The sequence below is a fragment of the Onychomys torridus genome, chromosome 1, assembly GCF_903995425.1.
Source record: "Onychomys torridus chromosome 1, mOncTor1.1, whole genome shotgun sequence".
NCBI classification, from domain to species: domain Eukaryota; kingdom Metazoa; phylum Chordata; class Mammalia; order Rodentia; family Cricetidae; genus Onychomys; species Onychomys torridus.
The window spans coordinates 105,509,276-105,528,510 of NC_050443.1; the positions used below are offsets into that span (position 1 = coordinate 105,509,276).

At 50.6% G+C, this 19,235-nt stretch overlaps 1 protein-coding gene across 5 annotated transcripts; it reads right to left on the minus strand.

Moving 5' to 3' along the window:
- Window positions 1-506: 506 nt before the first annotated feature.
- On the minus strand, window positions 507-9,057 carry Znf629 (zinc finger protein 629). 5 transcript variants are annotated; one of them, XM_036193649.1, is made up of 3 exons: window positions 8,961-9,057; window positions 6,116-6,222; window positions 507-5,979 (listed from the first exon to the last, which is right to left on the minus strand). In XM_036193649.1, the coding sequence occupies exons 2-3, from the start codon at window positions 6,186-6,188 to the stop codon at window positions 3,446-3,448; spliced, it is 2,607 nt and encodes an 868-aa protein (XP_036049542.1). In that variant the 5' UTR covers window positions 6,189-6,222; window positions 8,961-9,057; the 3' UTR covers window positions 507-3,445. The 5 variants fall into 5 exon arrangements, with proteins under 5 accessions (XP_036049542.1, XP_036049540.1, XP_036049533.1 ...); XM_036193647.1 differs by lacking the exon at window positions 8,961-9,057 and adding an exon at window positions 8,470-8,678; XM_036193640.1 differs by lacking the exon at window positions 8,961-9,057 and adding an exon at window positions 8,383-8,678.
- Between the last annotated feature and the right edge of the window lie 10,178 nt (window positions 9,058-19,235).

A 19,235-nucleotide genomic window follows, 5' to 3' on the forward strand; every position in this document is an offset into this window, starting at 1 on the left:
TCTCCAGGCCGTCTGACTTCCCACAGGACTCACTTTGGCCCGGGGTAAATGGCCGCACTTCTAGAGCTTCAGCCCCTCCCTTGGGGAGAATCCGATGCTATCCTGGGGATGGGACAGAAGCCAGGGCACCACAGACCTCTCAAAGAGGACAGGTCATGGAGGGCTGAGCTAGGCCCAGGACCCAAGGGGGGACCCTAGAGAGGAAGCTGGCAGCTTTCTCCTGTGGTACTGGGGAGACTGCAGTGCTGGACCCAAGATAACCAGTACCAGAGCCACAGGCAGCCACCCAGCTGACCAAAGTTTTCGCTATTTCTCACGAGGCCATGGATTGTTTGTGAATTCCATAAACCTGTCAGCCTTCCCCAAGCAAATACTGGCCAAGAAGCATGGGGCCCTGGGAAAGGGGCAAGCCTGGGACAATACTGAGTTTTGAGGTCCTCATAGGCCTTAGTTCTGGGAGAGGGCATGTCTTGAGCTCACTGAACAGTAGGAAGAAGACACTTGGGAAATGTGACTCCTTTATTCTCTTCAGCTATTCAGCAGGACACGGGGACACAGCACTGTCACTGACACACACTCAAAAGCAGGACTTCCCTTCACTCCTCAGGGAGAAGTCGAGTGGGCAGGGCTTCCTCTGTGAGGGAAAAGGATTCTGGGAGCCTCCCCCGGACTGGGGGGGTCATGATGGTTCCTTTAGGAGCTCTATCTGGTCTCCATACTCAACAACAGCTCCACGTTCCCCTTGGGGCAGAGCAGCCTCACCCTCTCCGATGCTTGTACCCCCCTCTGCCCATGGTTGTGGGGCACTTCCGAAGGCTCTGGCCCACTATGGAGTTGGCTCCATTATGCCTTCCAGACTTAACTCTGATGGACCTTTTCCCGAGCCAGTTACAAGGCTTCTGGGCCCTCAACAGATTCCTCTCTGGTGTAGCTAGGTCTGAGAGGGAGGCGGCCAAGAGAACAGGTCTCACCACGAGGTCTCTGCTCTGCCCTTTCCTACTAGGAAACCCAGCCCACCACCTATCCACGTGGTCCATCTAGTACTAGCTAGAGTCAAGACCAGAGCCCTCACCTGTCTCCAGAACGTGTGAGCATCCTGCTGGGTAGACTACGTCTTGGTCCTCAATAGTTTACAGTCAGCCATGTTACACTGCCCGCCTCCCCCAGCAGTCTTCTGATGACACGTTCAGACCTGGGTCCGAGGGAATCCACTCCTAGTTTTACAAGGATACCTCTCTCTAGTTTCTGCTACCACCTGAGAAGGGGTCGAATCAGCTTATACTTAGGAGAGTATCTACTCCATTTTATAGGGATACCCCCTTTACCAGCATTTCTTTCGACAGACAGACAGACAGGCTCCTCCTGTCCCCATGGTGCCCTCCTAGCGGGTACTTGGGTCTCTAGCAAGGCTCTCTCTACCTGTGTAAGGCCTGCCTTTTCCTCTCCCCGGAGCACCGGCATTTCCCCCAGTACGCTTGATTTTGGTCCTTTAAATTTTGAGGGTCATCCACTTGGGGACAGGATAGATGAAGGATGATGGGTCTCTACCTTTTGAACTTTTAGGTAATGGAATTAGAGGTCTCTCCCACAGTTTTGTGGGGATCCAGGTCACTCTTCTGGGCACAGACAGGACACCTAAGGATCATATCACTTGGCGTCTCAGTCCTCTTCCTCTGGACAGAATGTCACTAACGCCAGCACTGGGCTAAGGACACTCACTCCCTTTGCAACCCAAATACGGGGGAGAGTCCTTCCCATCTTTAAGGGTCTTTGTTACAGATGTTTCTCACCAAAGTGTTTCTTCAACCACTGTGTAAGGAAACTGTCTCTGCTCCATCACAGAGCTCAGGTGAGCAGGTTTGGCTGGATTGATGAAGTGTCTAGCCTGTGGTGTCTGAGGAGGACATGGGTGTGGTAGGGGAGCATTTCTCACCCTTTCATGTCCTCCACTGGATTCTGGCTAAGGAGAGAAAGGCCAAAAGGATCAGGTGGAGTCTGTCCCTCCCCAGGGCCAGGATCAAATCTGATCACCCCATCTAAAGGGCATCCACGTACTGGGGATGAGGAAGGTGGTCAAGTTTCCATTGTCTCTTCAGGGACTCTGGTCCAGTCTGTGCTGTGTCAGGACATCCAGCATGTGCGGCCTGGCTCATCCTGCAGGCAGCCTTACATAAAGTTCACACAAAAGGCTGAGGTTTAAATCATGTTGCTGGTAGATCAAAGCTGTCTGTTGGGTTGTCTTGCCATCCCTGGTCACCACAGAGAACCCACAAGTGGCTCTCATGAACTTACAGAAATCTAAGGAGAACAAGCACATACAAGCCTGGAGTCTCTGAAGGAATTTGTTCTTTGGAAGGTGACTAGCAGCAAGTGGCTCCCCACTGAGGACAGAATTTGAGGAAACGGGATGCCACTGCAGTAAGACTTGTGGCAGTTAGCTTTCAGGAAAAACCTGTGAGACCTGAGAATGTGGCAGAGGCCCCTTGAAAGCCCAGAGGCCTCTCAGAGTAGACATCTCCAGCTGGCTGGGAAAAGGCTGGTCCTGCGTGTCTGAGGAGAACCCTGACGGCCTGAACTGGGATCTGCTTGCACTTGAAGTTTAACAAGCTCCCAGGGGGAGGAGGAACTGGCCAGCTTCCATCTGCAGTTTCTCCCCATGCTTTGTTTCCCTTCAAACAAACATTACCTTCCCTGATAGCTGAGGTGGTTTCTCAACATGTTCTCAATATTCTTACACTCAAGGTTTGTTATGTACCCCAAACTCCAGCCCTTAAAATGGCTTGTCATTTTGGGGGGCTCTTACTTATAAGGAACCCCTCAGTCCTCCTTCCCCTCATACATACAATTCACCCAAACCCCCAGTGCAATGGAAGTCTCGTCTACCTGCGGGTCTGGAAGCACCTAGTCATTTCCTTCCCATTTCTCTTCTAGCTCAACAGAGTTCCGGCAGGACTTCCCTGCTGAGCACTTTCCTCTGTCCAAGGCTGCCAGGAGAGAATAAATACTAGGTAGGAAGAGTTGAGGTGTTTCCTCCATCATCCAGAGCACCTCACAAGTCAGTGCCGACTCTATTCCCTAACCCTCTCCCACCCAAGGATTCTGATAAGGATTTTGATACAGGATTTTTATGGGTTTGTCTAGAGACATGTTAGAACCTCTTCCTACAATTAATAGGGCTTTAACCCACTATGGTTTACAGGATTTCTCTGCTACAGACTTAAAGGGCTTTGTTTCCTACATATTTATAGGGCTTCTAACCCAGCAGTTTTTCTCTACGGCTTATAAGTGGTTCCCACCCACAATCTTACAGGCTTCTCTTTGCTGATGCAAATGCACTATTTCTTCCCAGGGTTCTAGACCCTCCACTTTTCTATGATCCAATGGGGTTGGCCTCCTTTCCCCACAATTTCTCAGGAGAGAGAGGACCCTGGTCTCCAAACCTACTTCACAGGGAGACAGCTGGGTGACAGCTCCTATGGAGGAGGAGAGCTGTAACTTCTGTGAAGCCATCTCCACACTCAGGGCACAAATAGGGCTTTTCCTCTGAGAGAGTTTTAGGACTTTCCTCTTCCCTGTGGCTGCTGCTCTTTGGGGGGGTAGAGGCCTCTCCCTCATCTTCCTGGTTTGTGGACAAGGTGGCTGGCTCTGAAGGGGTGTCCTCAGGAGTGGGGGCCCTTTCTTGAGTGTGGGTTTCCTGGTGGCGGGTAAGAGCTAGTCGATCGAGGAAGGAGGCCCCACAATCAGAACAGCTGTAGGGTCTGGCCCCCAAGGGGCTCCTGAGATGCTCCAACAGCACTGAGGAGTTCTTCCCCAGCTCTAAGCTCTTCTGGGACTTGCCACCCGCATGGACTTTCTGGTGCTGCAGCAGCTCAGAGCTCAGGCCAAAGCTTTTTTTGCATTCCGGGCATTTAAAGGGCTTTCCACTTAGGAAGGGACTCGACTCTGCCCCTTCCCCAAGGCCAGTCCTACACTCAGGAAAGAGAAAGGGCTTTTCATTGCCATGGGTAAGCTGATGTTGCAGGAGCACGGCCCTGTCTAGGAAGCTTTCTCCACAGTGGGAGCAGACATAGCACTTGGAGGACAGTGGACCCAGCCTTTGGCTGAAGCCCTCCTGACCCTCTGGCACTTTCAAGGACTGTCCTGGGGGGTCAGCTCTGCCCTCCGAAGCACCTGGGTGTGAATTGCCTCCAAAGGGGAACCTGGAGGAGCGGAACTGCAGAGGCTTGGGGGCGGGGTGTGCTATGAGACCATCTGCATTTTTGTAGGGGTTTTCTCCAACATGAACACGCTGGTGCTGCATGAAGATGCCCTCATCATTGAAGCCCTTTCCACAGACCAGACACTTGTGGGGTTTGGCTCCTGGTGGCGGGGTCATCAGGGCAGGATCCCCAAGCCCTAGCAAGCTGTCACTCTGAGCTCTCCGGGCAGGAGTCTTGCCTCTCTCGTGGATCACGCGGTGCTGCTCCAGCTCCTGAGCCTCCAGGAAGGCCTTGCCGCAGTCGGAGCACACGAAGAGGTTCTCGTCCATGTGCGTGCGGACGTGCGTGATGAGGTTGGAGCTCTGGCTGAAGCTCTTGCCGCACTCGGGACACTTGTAGGGCTTCTCGCCCGTGTGCGTGCGGCGGTGCTGGATGAGGTGTGAGCTGCGGATGAAGCTCTTGCCACAGTCGGGGCACTTGTAGGGCTTCTCCCCGGTGTGGATGCGCTGATGGCGGATGAGCGTGGAGCTCATGATGAAGCTCTTGCCGCAGTCGGCGCAGATGTAGGGCCGCTCCCCGCGGTGGATGCGCTGGTGGTTGATGAGGTTGGAGCTGACGCTGAAGCTCTTGCCGCACTCGGGGCACTTGTAGGGCCGCTCCCCCGTGTGCGTGCGCTGGTGGCGCAGCAGCGTGGCGCTCAGCGTGAAGGTCTTGCCACAGACGGGGCACTTGAAGGGGTCCTCCCGGAGGTGCGTGCGCTGGTGCTTGATGAGCGTGGAGCTGTGGCCGAAGCTCTTGCCACACTCCAGGCACTCGTAGGGCTTCTCCCCGGTGTGCGTGCGCTGGTGCTGCGTCAGCTCCGAGCTCTGGATGAAGCTCTTGCCGCACTCGGTGCAGCGGTACGGCTTCTCCCCGGCGTGGATCTTCTGGTGCTTGAGCAGGTTGTGGTTCTGACCAAAGCGCTTGCCACACTCGGGGCACTTGTAGGGCTTCTCACCCGTGTGCGTGGCCTGGTGCTGGATGAGGTCGGAGCTGCGGTAGAAGGCGCGCCGGCACTCACCACACTTGTAGGGCTTCTCGCCAGTGTGGGACCGCTGGTGCTTGATGAGGTTGGTGCTTTGCGTGAAGGCCTTCTCGCACTCCGTGCACTTGTAGGGCTTCTCCCCCGTGTGCGTGCGCTGGTGCTGCACCAGATTGGAGCTCCAGCTGAAGCACTTGCCACAGTCGGGGCACTTGTAGGGCTTCTCGCCCGTGTGCGTGCGCTGGTGCTGCACCAGGTGTGAGCTCTGTGTGAAGCTCTTGCCACACTCGGAGCACGTGTTGGGCCGCTCGCCGGTGTGGATGCGCTGGTGCCGGAGCAGTTTGGACCACTGGCTGAAGCTCTTGCCGCACTCGTTACAGATGTACGGCTTCTCAGCCCCAGAAGGGCGGCCCTGCACCAGCTCCCGCAGGCTGGGTTCACTGGCAGTGACTACTGGGGTGCTGTTCCACGTGGTGAGGGTTCCCCACTGCCAATTGGTCTCACAGGCCTTAGTCCACTCAGATGGGGAAGGGACTACCTCAGAGGCTGATGGGTCCATAGGGGTCTGGTGGTCTAAGGGGTTGGAAGAACCCCGTGGGGGTGGGGAATCCTGAGAGGCTGAGGCATCCTGGGAGGGGCTCTCCAGGGGCATCTCTGGTGGGTCCTTGGATTCTGGACTCTGAGCTGGATCTCCCAAGATGATCTCCTCCCCAGAACTTTCCTGCTGAGGGCTCTCCGGTTCATTCCCACTTTCAGCACCTACAGACAGAAAGGGGGTCTCCAGCCCTCATCTCCTTTCAGAACATGGGGTCTGGTCTCTCTTCCCTCCGCTGTGATTGCCCAGAGTGTGGGCCCCTCCCTGAGCCAGGGCCACCGTCTCATCACAGCCACTCACCTGGGTGAGCACTGTCCTGGCTCTCTTCAGGACCCTGCAGATCTGGGCCCCACAGCACTGTCTCGGGCTCCATCCCAGAGCTCCCGACTGTGAAGGTTCCAGGGACTCTGGTGGGGGAGAGATGGACACACAATTCCACTTGGTTTTGTGCTTTTCTTTGTGCGTCCACTGTGTGACCCTCAGTGGCCTGCTGCTCTTTTTTCGGGCACCAGCTCTCCCTGCGCCCCGTGGCCCCAGAGGCCTGATTCCAAACACTGTAGATCTTAAGATCGCAATGAAGCAACTCAGTGAATGTAAAGCGTCAATTAAAAACTCGTCAGTCATAACCCTTTGTACCTAGACTGAGGCTGGAGCGCTATCCAACATCCACAGGGGAGGCAGACTTTCACCCCACACATCCCATGCCCAGAGGCCTGGAAACGTGTTATTTTGCAAATCAGACAAAGCTCATTAAGACTCCAATTTTCTTCCTTTATGGGACTGCTAATTGAGACCAATAAACTTTTCCTTTATGAGCCCCAGAGAGAACCAAGACTGACAGTTCTTAAAGGGTTAAAAAAAAAAGATTCCCCCAAGGGACAGAGACTCACAGGGCTGGAGCACTTTGCCATCTAAGCACAGAAAGGGGGTCACCCTGGGGTGGGAGGGTGAAGTCTGAAGTCAGGGGCTCCTACAGAAGACTAGGGGAAGGGGAAGGGAGAGGAAAAGGGATGCCAGGCTTGGTGGCATGCTTGGGGGATAGAAACAGGAAGATCAGAAGTTCAAGGTCAGTCTCAACTACAGGAGATCTTGTCTCAAACAAAATGAAGGAGAAGGGGAAGGAAGGAGGGAAGGTGGCGAGCTGGTGAGCAAGCATCCCCCAGGAGGGCACGGTGACTATCAGGTGCCGCTATCTCTCAGTGCCTTGGGAGACTCGAGAATCATTTGTCCGTTTTAGACATTAGTACAGTAACACTGGGGGAGACAACTCCACGGCCCCAACCTGGAAAATAATGGAGCTAAGACCACAAATGCAGGGCTCTGTGTTTGGCTTGCCCCTATGCCTCAAAGCACCGAGTGACCTTGACAGTCACATGAGACTCAAACTTGTGGACTACTGGCAGGAGAATGAGGAGTCAGGCTCAGAATGAGCCCCGACTGTGAGAATGGGCTGGAGAAATTCTGGGAAGGAGCTGGACCCAGTGATGAGGTCTGAGAAAATGGGTCTCTTGAGCTCTAGGTAATGCTGTCCCCAAAGCCATCCATTACCAGACCCATCCTTCTGCCTCCTGCTTTTTGTCGATGCTTTTTTATTACATGCCTCGGACAGTAAAAACTTCGTAGGATGACTGAATGAACTGGACATAGACACCCCTTGCTCCCGGAAAACCTATTTGGTTCAGTGTCTTTAACGATCGATCGGTTTGCACAGGGACGTCCGAAAAGGATAGCAAGTTCAGAGTGAGCCCCCTGGGGCTCAAATCCAGGGATGCTTCCCAGGAGAGAGAACAGGGCCACAGGAGCAAACTGCAGGAGGGCGCTCACATTTACACATGTACCAGATCCCTGGAGCGGCCCAGACTTGGAGTGACAGTGTGGCTAGGTACTTTGTGCGCAAACGCTCACCAGGAGGCAGCTGGTAAGTGAAGCGGTGGAAGCGACAGACAGCTAGCTGACCAGTGCCAAAGAGCAGCAGCAGAGACAGAAGTGAGTGGAAGAAAACCAATTTCATCGCCACGGTCTCCCCCGACCTGTGTCTTTAGGCGCCTCCCCGGATGGGAGAAAGGCACTCTGCTGAGCAGACCGAGGACAGAGGACAGGTACTCGGACTGAGAAACTTGAAACTCTGGGGCCTACCTTAGAAGGGGAAGGGTTAATGACAAGGCCACGGGCAAGAAGTAGCCAAGACGGGGAGGCGAGAAGTACTGGGACCCAGCCCCGGCCGGGGAGCGCCAGCCTCGGGCCCCGGAGGCCCCCGGAGGACCGGGGCGGGAAGGACGGCCCGAGGCGGCCGCCTGCCCGCGGAGGTGCGCGCGGCCCAGGGTGACCCTGACCAGCAGGCAGCGGGACCGCCCTCGACGCCGCCCCCCGCGCCCAGGCGGACCCGCAGCGCCGACCCCGCGCCCGGCTCCGGAAGGCCAGCCGAGCCGCCTGCGCCCCCTCCCCGCCGCGGACGCCCAGGCTCTCCCGGCGCGCGCGCCTCCCCTCCCCCGCGGCGGCCCTCGCGCGGCTCCCACAATCCCCCGGCCGCCGCCCCCGCCGCCCCGGGCCCGGCCTGCGCCCCGCACCCGTCGCCGCCTCCGCGGCCCTATTGTTCCCCGGCGGCTGTCCCGGGCCTCCGGGCCACCCCGGGAACCCAGGCGGCCCCGACTCACGGCGGTGGGGGTCTGGGAAAGGCCGGAAGGCCGAGGCCAGCCCCGGGGGACTTAACCCCTTAAGTGCCCTGCCTCGGGGGACGGGCGGGACGCCGAGGACGCCAGGGTCCGTCTCCAGGGCTGATTCCAGGCTGAGGACCCGGGGACCAGTTCAGGGTGACTGGGACGGAGCAGGAAGTGACCCCAGCTTCCCGGGCCCCTCTAGCCGGGAGTCAGAACATCAGCTCTATGGGATTTAACCCTTTGCCTCCCACGGCGTGGGAAGAGAATGGGGAGGGGAGTGCGGAAGCCCCGAGGCGGCTGCTGACGCCCCTCTCCCGCTGTCGAGTGGGGTCGCGCAAGATCGGCTTTCGAGGGCGCCCAGAGGCCGGCGAGGGTCTCTGGGTCTCTGGCCGTGCTCGCTCTCTGACGGCTCTGCCAGCCGCCCGGTTAAGCTGATCTCAGATTCGGCCGCGGTGGGTCCCCTGAGACCGGCCTTTGTTTGGACTCACCCTGGGATGGGGCTGGTATGCCTGAGTTAGTGACTAGGAGGTGGGAGCAAAGGTTGGGTGGGCAGCCCCGGTCCAGCGTAAGAGCAGAAGCTGAAAGGCCAGGCGAGACTAGCCTGGGCTACGCGGCCCCGCCTCCACCCCACCCTTTGTCCCTCTGCCCCCCACCTCCTCCGTCCCGGCTCCTTAGAGGAGGAAACTGAGACCCTGGGTGGCAGCAGAAAAGCCAGTGTAGGGTCCCTGGCAAAGGTGGGCAAGCATTATACCCTGCATCCCAGGGTATAATTCACAGCAGGGCAATCCTTCCAAAATCCTAGGACGCCAGAAGTTGTGATGAATGCCTGTAATTCTGTTGCTCTGGAGGCGGAAGCAGGAGGATCAGCAAATTCTAAGTCCGCCTGGTCCACATAGTTCCAGGCCAGCCAGGGCTACATAGTGAGACCCCGTTTCAAAACCACGCAGCGACCTCCCAGGACCAGGTAACTGGATTCCAAAGACTTTCCACCTTGTGTCTCATTTTTCTCCTCACCACAATCCTGAGAAAGAACTATGAATCACCCCTGTTTTACAGACAAGGCGATCAAGACATGAGGTGTGAGGTAGAATGTGTAAGTCCACATTTTTAAGTGAACCCAGGAGCGAGGAGACCAGAGTTGAACAGGAGTTGAGCTTTCTTCCCTCAAAAAGTTTAACAGTAATCAGGCTTGGTGACACATACCTGTGATCCTCAGCCATTAGCAGGCTGAGAGGCTGGAGAATCAAGAGCTGGGGTTCAAGGTCAGCCTGGGCTACACAACAGGACCGGCTCAAACCATAACTAACTAACTTAATAAAAAAGTTCGGGATTGGGGAATTTAGCTCAATGGTAGAGCGCTTACCTAGCAAGCTCAAGGCCCTGTGTTCGATCCTCAGCTCAAAAAAAAAAAAAAAGTTCCAGGTCCTGTGTGATGCTAGCACTCTAGAGGCTGAGACAAGAGGATCACTGTAAATTTAAGGCCAACCTAGGCTACATAGTGAGAGCCCTGTGTTGAAACACTAATCAATAAATCCTGACTTGTGATAGTGAATAACATGGTCAAGTTTTTGTTTTTGTTTTTCCCTTTGTTTCTCGAGACAGGGTTTCTCTGTGTAGCTTTGCGCCTTTCCTGGAACTCACTCTGTAGACCAGGCTGGCCTCGAACTCACAGAGATCTGCCTGCCTCTGCCTCTCAAGTGCTGGGATTAAAGGTGAGCATCACCACTGCCTGGCTAACATGTTCAAAATTTAAAGATTGCTATACTTAAAGAATCCATAAGAAAATGGCTTCAGTTTATAAGACGCTAGTTTGGGAAATGTACCCCCTGTCAGCAATCTTGCCCAAGAAAGATGACTTCCCAGACTAGTTGAGCTAATATTAAGAAGCTGCCTCTATTGTTCTTGCAAGACAATGGGTCCTGGCAACTAACCACTAGCTTTTGGTTTTTTAAAAACTGCCTGCTTTCTGGAGAACTGAGACACCTTTGGGATGTCTGTTATAAAATTAGGCACTGCTTACACAAAGGCAGGATGTGAGCTTATGCCCTAACTCTGATTTTCCTCCCCCGAAAAAAACAAAACAAAACAAATGAATACTGTAACTTCGTGTGTGTATGTGTGTGTGTATGTGTGTGTATGTGTGTGTGTGTGTGTGTGTGTGTGTTTCCTTTATAAACTGTACTAACATCAGATCCAGACCATAGGCAGAAAATTCCAAGTCTCTGCTGTGGTCCTGGCCAGTAATTTTTAATAAAGCCTCTTAGTTACTAAAAAAAAAAAAAAAAAAAAAAAAAAAAAAAAAAAAAAAAACCAAGAAAAACAAACAAACAAACAAAAAAAAAAAAACCCAGCCGGGTGTGATGTTGCACTGGGGAGGCAGAAGCAGATGGATCTCTGTGAGTTCAAGGCCACCCTGATGTACAAATCGAGTTCCAGGGCAGCTAGGGCTGTTACACAGAGAAACTCTGTCTTAAAAAACAAAAACAAAAAACAAACAAACAAAAACCTCACAACAACAAAACACTAATAGTCAGACTGATGAATCTCTGAAAAAAAAAAACCTCACAACAACAAAACACTAATAGTCAGACTGATGAATCTCTGAAAGACCTCAGACCCATAACAGACTGTGTGTGTGTGTGTGTGTGTGTGTGTGTGTGTGTGTGTGTGTGCATGTATGGTGTACACGTGCACGATGCATTAAGAAATCATACGAGGTTGTGGAAAGGAGCAGAGGGGTAACAGGAGAGCTGAGTAACTAACAACCCAAGTGTCAGAAATGGCGAAGGGGTACAGTTCTCTTGGTATCCAGGGTTTCTATGCGGCTTCAGGATTCCCAGCGCCAGCTCCCTTAACCCACTTTTCCTCCGGGCACTTCTGGAGCTTGTCTCTGGGTCTAGTCCTTAACTCCTCCCACACCGTCAGACTCTTGCTCTGCTTGGTTCCCGACCTCCTCTGTTCCTCATATCCTGTGACAGGGAATTCAATCGTTTCTTTTTACCTGTCTCTCTACATACATTCTACTGTCAGCTTTGCTTGGGCAGGGCTTTGCCTTTGTGTTTACTGCTGTGTCCCCAGGGCCCACAACTATTGTAGCATGTGCTCAATTTGTTGAACAGACTGCAAAAGCTGGGCCCAGCCCTGGGGCGGGGAGAAACCCGAGAGCTGCTGGCTGGAGGTGCAGAGAAGAGGTTAATTAGTCCAGCAGAAGCTTTGTTTGTTTGCTCTCTGTTTTAGCTGGGTTAATTGCTACATTTAATAATCAGTACATAAAAGCCAGGTGTGGTGTCTGTACCTGTAGTCTCAGCCAAAGTGGGAAACTGAGGCAGGACGACCACTTGAGTCCAGAAGTTTGAGATCAGTTGGGGCAACACAGTGAGACAATCTCACAAGATTCACATGTGCATTCGTTCCCTGCTTCTCTGGAAAATCCAAAGGCGTAACTGAGTGAAAGCGAGGACACATCCACTCCAAGGTACGGTTGTAAGGATGAGGGAGTGTGAAAGAGGCAGCTGAGAAGAGTCCAGAGCAGAGAAGGAACGAAGCAGAGGAAATATGTATGGTTCAGAGGTAGACTGAACCAGGTCATGATGGATAGGAGGGGGGGGAGGGAGGGAGGGAGGGAGGGAGAGGGAGGGAGGGAAAGAGAGGGAGGGAGGGAGGGAGGGAGGGAGGGAGGGAGACAAGATCTCGAATCTCTATTCGAGAGAGCAGAGAGAGCATGTGGCCCAAGTGGCAGGGTTGTATAGGAAAGAGAAGCTGGGCGAGGGGAGCCCCTTGCCCGGGAAGGTGTAGGGTGGAGGTGGGTGAGCAGCGAGGACCACAGGGACTGAGCGAGCCTAGCAGCCAGTGTGCACTTGGTATGCTACGGGGCACCTCAGCCTTTTGTCCTGGGTTTCTTGGGGGTCCAACAATAACAATATATTCAGTATGCTCACTTGACCCAAACCGACTGTAGTCAGGCAGAAGTTTTCTTCCTTAGGTGTCCCAGCGCCTCTCCTGAGTCCTCGGCTCTCAAGCTCAGGGACAGTTTCACTCGTAAATGCCCTCCCTATTGATTTAATTTTCGAGGTGGTTTTTCTTTCATCCTTTTGTCTGTGTCCCCTACGTTCAGAGTAAGAAATATGACGGGTGTGAACTGGTACCTTCTGACACATTATGTTTTATTTATTTGGGCTTTTGAAATAGGATCTCACTGTGTAGCCTTGAACTATGTAGACCAGGCTGGCCTCAAAATCATAGAGCCCCACCTGCCTCTGCCTGCCAAGTGCCGGAATTAAAGGCGCGCGACACTATGCCTGGTCACATTTACATTTGCTGAGTGCTCCCTGTGTGCTGACAGTCTTCCCAGTGTTTACACAGTGGCTTCTTGGATCTCCTCAGCATATGATGCCAGCCTTATCATCAGACTGATGAGAAAGCCACTGACACACAGTGCAGTTAGACTGAAATCCAGGTGCCACCGTGGCTCTTAACCATTATTCTTAGATGAATTCAAGTGTATCTGAACTAGCCAAGAGGCCTAATGGCCCCTCCATTCTCTCCTACTCTAGAAGTCAGAGCAAGGCACTAGAGAGGGCAGGAAAACTCCATCAGGTCAAACCTTTCTCCGATAGTGAGGAATGGGCGGTCCACTCCTAGGGAAGCAGGGATGCTCTGGCCATGTGCAAAACTGTGGTTGTCTTTTTGCTAGTGGGCAGCTGGTATGGTATTCATGTGAATGAGCCTGGCTGGGGAACTTGGGGAAGGATAAAGGGGACCCTTCCCCAGGCCTTTTATAGACAAACCATATTTCAGAAATGATTTACCATCCTCCCACAGGGCCCCTAAATACTGATCTCACACCCCAAGTGCAAGGTTGCTGTGAGAGTATAGAGGTACTGGTTGAACCTGGTCCATGTCCTGTACCCCCAGGCCACAGATTCTGCTGCCTGTTCTTAGAAGGATGAGCCTTAGTAGTCAGGGGCCATGCAGCCCAATGAGATAGTGCTAGTCTGAGCATGTGGCAAGAATTAGTTTCCTTTCCTAGAAGAGGGCATCAGTTAAGGCTTTGCAGTTAGAGGTCACAACCCTTGGCCTGCAGGCAGGAGAGCAGGAGCCTCATGTCTGGAGGACTTGGGGGCCTACAATCATATGCTCAAGCCCTCTGCTCCACAGAAGCAGCACCACAGAGGGCGGGATGGAAAGGCCAAGAGTTCAAGCTGAAGGAGACTAATCGACTAATGCTGTTTGCCCCAAGATCACTGCCGCATTGCAAGGTGGGTGGTTTCCTGGGGTAGGCACTGGGGAAGAATGGAGCCTCCCTTCCTGGAGATGTGTGTCTCAATGAGGTATGCTAGGGGCTTCTTTTCAGTATATGATGCTCAAATAAGAGACCTATGCCCAAGGCAGGGCTTCCTGGACCAAGGACTTTCAAAAATCAGGAACCTGCCAGGGTGGTAGTGGCACACACCTTTAATCCCAGTACTCAGGAGGCAGAGCCAGGTGGATCTCTGAGTTCCAGGCCAGCCTGGGCTACAGAGATCCAGGACAGGCACTAAAACTACACAGAGAAACCCTGTCTCAAAAAACAAAACAACAACAACAACAAAATTAGGAACCTATAGTGGAGCTGGGTATAATGGCTCATACTTCAATCCCAACCTTGGAGACAAAGACAGAATGATCCTTGGGAGTCTGAGTTTAGCCTGGTCTATATAGTGAGCTACTGGTCAGCCAGGGCTGCACGGAAAGACTGTCTCAAAAGAAGCCCGTCAGATCTCTGTGAGTTCCAGGCTGCCTGGTCTACAGAGTGAGATCCAGGACAGGCACCAAAACTACATGGAGAAACCCTGTCTCAAAAAACAAACAAAACAAAACAGAAGCCTGTAGTGGTTCCTGGCCTAGATACTCTTCTTTACATCCCCACGGCTTTTCCTTGTGTACTCTGCCGCAGAAACCTCCTGTTCAATGTGGTCCATTCTAAAATCAACGTCAGCTACACAACCCCTGCCGTCTCCCAGACTTGCCCTTTTCTCCACTGGCAACACATTTCAGAATCCTCAGCTCTATCTCCTACACCAAAGCCGGTCCTGCTGCTGCCCCAGGCCTGGGTGCCTCCACCTGCACCCTCTTCCAGCCCTTGCCCTAGGCCACTGAAGCTCCCTCTGGATACCCCCGTGCTCCATAGTTATCAACAGAGGAAAATTCAGGAGGGGGAGTCTTGGGAGCCATGTGAAATTAACATCGAGCAGCTTTGGAATTCATGGAATATGGCAGAGCTAGCAGTCAGCACAAACACAGTGCATGGGCCTTGGAGAGGTAGAGCCCAGAGGACTACATTTCCTGAACACCCCAATAAGCTCTGTTTATTGCTCTTGAGGTCACCACGTCCCTCATAATCTATAAGTTGTATGAAAATTCTAAGGGGGTTTCTAGTCCTCACTGGCCCGTGTTACTGGTACTTACAATAACAGTGATGGACTTTTTCCGACCATTGCTGCTGGAGCAGATTAATGATTCAACCACCACCCTTAGAAAGAATTCAGAGATGTAGATTGTTAGTAAATAGATTAAGATATTGTTGTTAGTGGCTTTGAAGTAGAAACTCTTGGGGAACAATTTAAAGTCTAGAAAGGCACACTCTTGTTAGTTGATCGAGGGACTCATTGAGGTCAGGGAACAAGAACAATGGCAGCCTGGTTGTTACTTGCTGACCTGCCTGTCTTGCTAGGATGGGTTGGTGATCAAAGGCGATGATTAATTCCTTCTACCCAGTTTTGCCCTCAGCTTCCTGATATGATTTAATAAAAAATTACTGAGTGGGTATAGACTCTGAGGTCTTAAAGTAGAAATGACTCATGGTGAAAAAAAATGAAATGACTGGTTTATTATATATATATATATATATATATATATATATATATATATATATAAATTTAGATTTGTGATTCTCTTAAGAATTTTTGTAAGATTACCTTTTGAGATAAAGAAAATGATTGATCCATTCTTTGTAATCACAAAATACAGCCTGCCAGTAAAGGAAGTAGCTGAGAAAAGTTCCTTGCTTGCTTACACTTTGTAAATCTGTAACAAGTTGCTTAGACATGAATGCTCCTGGGTCCTTGGGAATAACTTGTTTTCCACCTGTGATTTTATGTAAAATGTTTAATCATGTATGAAATAAGAAAATGCTGGTTTTTACTTGTATTCATTGTAATCATTCACCTAAGGATTAGAATGTAGCCACCTTGTAACTTTTATATTGCTTGAAGTGTTTTGCTGGGGTGTATAACTTGTAGGAAAAGAAGGGCAGAAGGACAACTGTGGAAGGGAAATGTCAAGGGGACATCTGGAAGGAGGTAAGGGAGAATAAGGCCCTGAAGTGTGTGTGGGTGTGGGGGGGTGTTCCCCTTTTTCACTAGCCCCAGAAAATTAAGTTTTGCTCCCTCAGAGAAAAAGGTCTATTGTTATGATTAGCCACTGACTGCCAAACCTCCTCTTCAGTTCCTAACCTGCTGAAAGCTGGCCTTTCAGCAGTTGGCAGGGGTGGGGGGTGGCTATAGAATATTTTTTATTTTATTTTATTTTATTTTATTTATTTATTTATTTGTTTGTTTGTTTGTTTGTTTGTTTGTTTGAGACAAGGTCTATCTACAGAGCCCAGGCTGGCCTCAAACTCAGAGATCCGAATGCATCTGCCTCCCGAGTGCTGGGATTGAAGGCGTGCACCACCACCTCCAGTTACTTCTTTTGTTTTATTTGTTTGAAGCAGGGTCACAATGCTCAGGCTGGCCATGGTGACCTTTAACCAATGACCTTGCCCTAGCCTTGCCAGGGCCAGGATTACAGGTGTGAGAGACTCTACACAGCACAACTTTTAAAAGTCAAAATAATTTTGAGCTGTAGAAAAACCATATTGACCAAATAAAATAAATGTGAGTATAGTATTAAATAAAAACAAATATAAGCAAAATAAAACTTGTGTGTATTATTTTTCAATCAAATGTTTGCATTAAGGTATGACCTGAAAAAATTCATGTCACCATTTTGAGCCTTAGTCATCTGCAAAATGACTAAGGGCCTTGACTTGGAATAATTTGTAGGACCTGATTCCTGAAGGGGCACCTAGGTGCTTGTGAATAATAGTTGCTTCTGAGAAAGGATTGCAAAGAAGAAATTTTTTTAAAACTTATTTTATTTGCCTTGGTGTTTTGTCCATATGCCTGTGTGAGAACATTGGCTGTCCGGGAATTGGAGTTATAGACAGTTGGCAGCTGCCCTGCTGGTGCTGGGAATTGAACCTGAATCCTCTAGAGAGCAAGCAGCCAGTGCTCATAACCACTGAGCCACCTCTCCAGCGGGAGGTAAGAGCTCACTCGGCTCTGTGGATAGACCACTGTAAGACCTTAGCATCTTCAGGTCTCGGATGTTCTGGTTGTTAACTCCAAACCCAGGGCTTCCACCTTTTGTTTGTTTGTCTGTTGAGACAAGGTCTGGAGTATCCCAGCTGAAACTCACTCTATAGCCAAGAGTGAGCTGGCCCGGTGCTGTTGCTCCCACCTCCCGGGCTAGGATTACACAGGTGTGCACCATCACACCCAGCTCCCACTTCATAGAACAGTTGCACCTTGCCTCCTTTGGCCTCGTCTGACTACTGGGTTTCTGCATAGTACCACATCTGGTTACACATCTGCACTATTCACATTTTTCTTTATTTCACTGATTTTTATTTTCTTTCTTTTTTTGGTTTTCTTTGACAGGTTTCTCTATGGAACATCCCTGGCTGTCCTGGAACTCGGTTTATAGACCAGGCTGGCTTTGAATTCACAGAGATCTGCCTGCCTCTGCCTCTCAAGTGCTGGTACTAAAGACATACACCACCCCCACTTGAACTAATTTTCTTAAATGAAGGAGATGTTTCTGAAGCTGGGCATAGTGATGCATGCTTGTAATCCTGACACTCAGGACCACGTACATTAAGATCCCATTTAAAAATTAAAAGAGCCTGGTGATGGCAGAGCATACCTTTAATCCCAGCACTCCAGAGGCGGAGGCAGGTGAATCTTAAGGCCAGCCTGGTCTACAAAGTGAGTTCTAAGGACAGGCAGGGCTACACAGAAAAACCCTGCCTTTAAAAGAAGAGGAGGAGGAGGAGGAGGAGGAGGAGGAGGAGGAGGAGGAGGAGGAAGAGAAGGGGAGGGATACAAATCTGAGAAGAAAACTCAATGTTAGTTCAATAAATAGAGAAAATTTCTACAAACTACCATCAGTCAAATGTCGGCAAGGTGGGCAAGCATGGGAATAATTTAGCACTTTGGGATTTCATCTGGTGTGTACTCACACATCCTCCCCTCTTCTTCCAATAACACATTTGACAACCTACAACCTTTACCTCCATGAACTACACCAGATCCCTCTCCATACAGCATCCCTAGAAACCTCAGTACTCCCTGGATCCCACCTGACTCAGGTTACCTATACACCCCTCTGAACAATAGTATAAGTTTCTCTGACCATATCAACAATCAAATTTAGATAGTTTCTATTCTAGTATATTCCCAACATATCCAAGCATGAAGAAATCAAGGGCCCATGGGCCTGAGCTGGTGTTGGAAGCATGCCCAGTGAGGCAAATGGTATCCTTAGGTAAACTTCTACAGGGAATCCCCAGTTTACCCTCTTAGGCCCGTGCATAATTGGACATTCATATGGTTAAAATCAGATGTATTATGGAATGGGACTTTGTGCAGTACAAAATGCTGAAAGCTGCTGCCAGCAACAGCTTGACCAGAGGCCACAAGAACACACGACAATTGATAGTTCAGATAGCAAACCACCAGATGACTAACTCTCTGATGGAGGAATCTCATTAAGCAAGGCTTATGGAACCACAGTCTCTGAAAATTGGTTGCTCTGTCTGTAACCAGTTTTTCTCTTGTGCCACTACATTTATTCCCTAGAAACAGCTGTGGGGTTCTTTCCACAGCCCAGTTGTGGTGTGGTTTGTACTTTCTGGGCACATGTATCTGTGGATGGTCAGAAAGATGATTTCTTTTAAGCTGTGTAATTTTGAACTTTTTAAAAAAAGATTTATTTATTTATTATGTATACAGAAGAGGGCACCAGATCTCATTACAGATGGGTGTGAGCCACCATGTGTTTGCTGGGAATTGAACTCAGGACCTCTGGAAGAGCAGTCAGTGCTCTTAACCTCTAAGCCATCTCTCCAGCCCCTTAAGCTGTATAATTTTGATGAATAGAAATATACTAGGATATGCTTCATAATTCGATCTATTATTCCATGAGAACGGTAAGACACTTAGGCCCTGTTTTCTATCACTAGCTCAGACTGACTTAAAGAAAACAGCAACTTCTTCTCAGTTCTAGACAAGATATATACAATTAGCTGATTTTAGGCCTCAAAACAAATTCAAACTAGAATAAAATTCTCACAAGTTAAACCTTCACAAATAGTACACAGGGACAAATTCCCAGATGTCTAATTGTGGAACCAAGGTCAGACACAAAGCAACTTTGACACTAGTTACCTGCTTGCTAAGTCTGGCTTTTAAGGACCTACTCCATACAAAAATTCCTCAGCAACTTGTTGTCATGGTTACTCACTTCCTCAGATGTAACTTTTTTTTCTTTGGATGGGATAGATATACGGGGAGAAAGAACAAAGAAAGGAAAAGAAGAACTTGAAAGACAATAAAGTGAATGGTCTGGTCTATACATGCGTGAGTCTTATTCCCTCAGATGAATAAGAATTATTCCTAAGT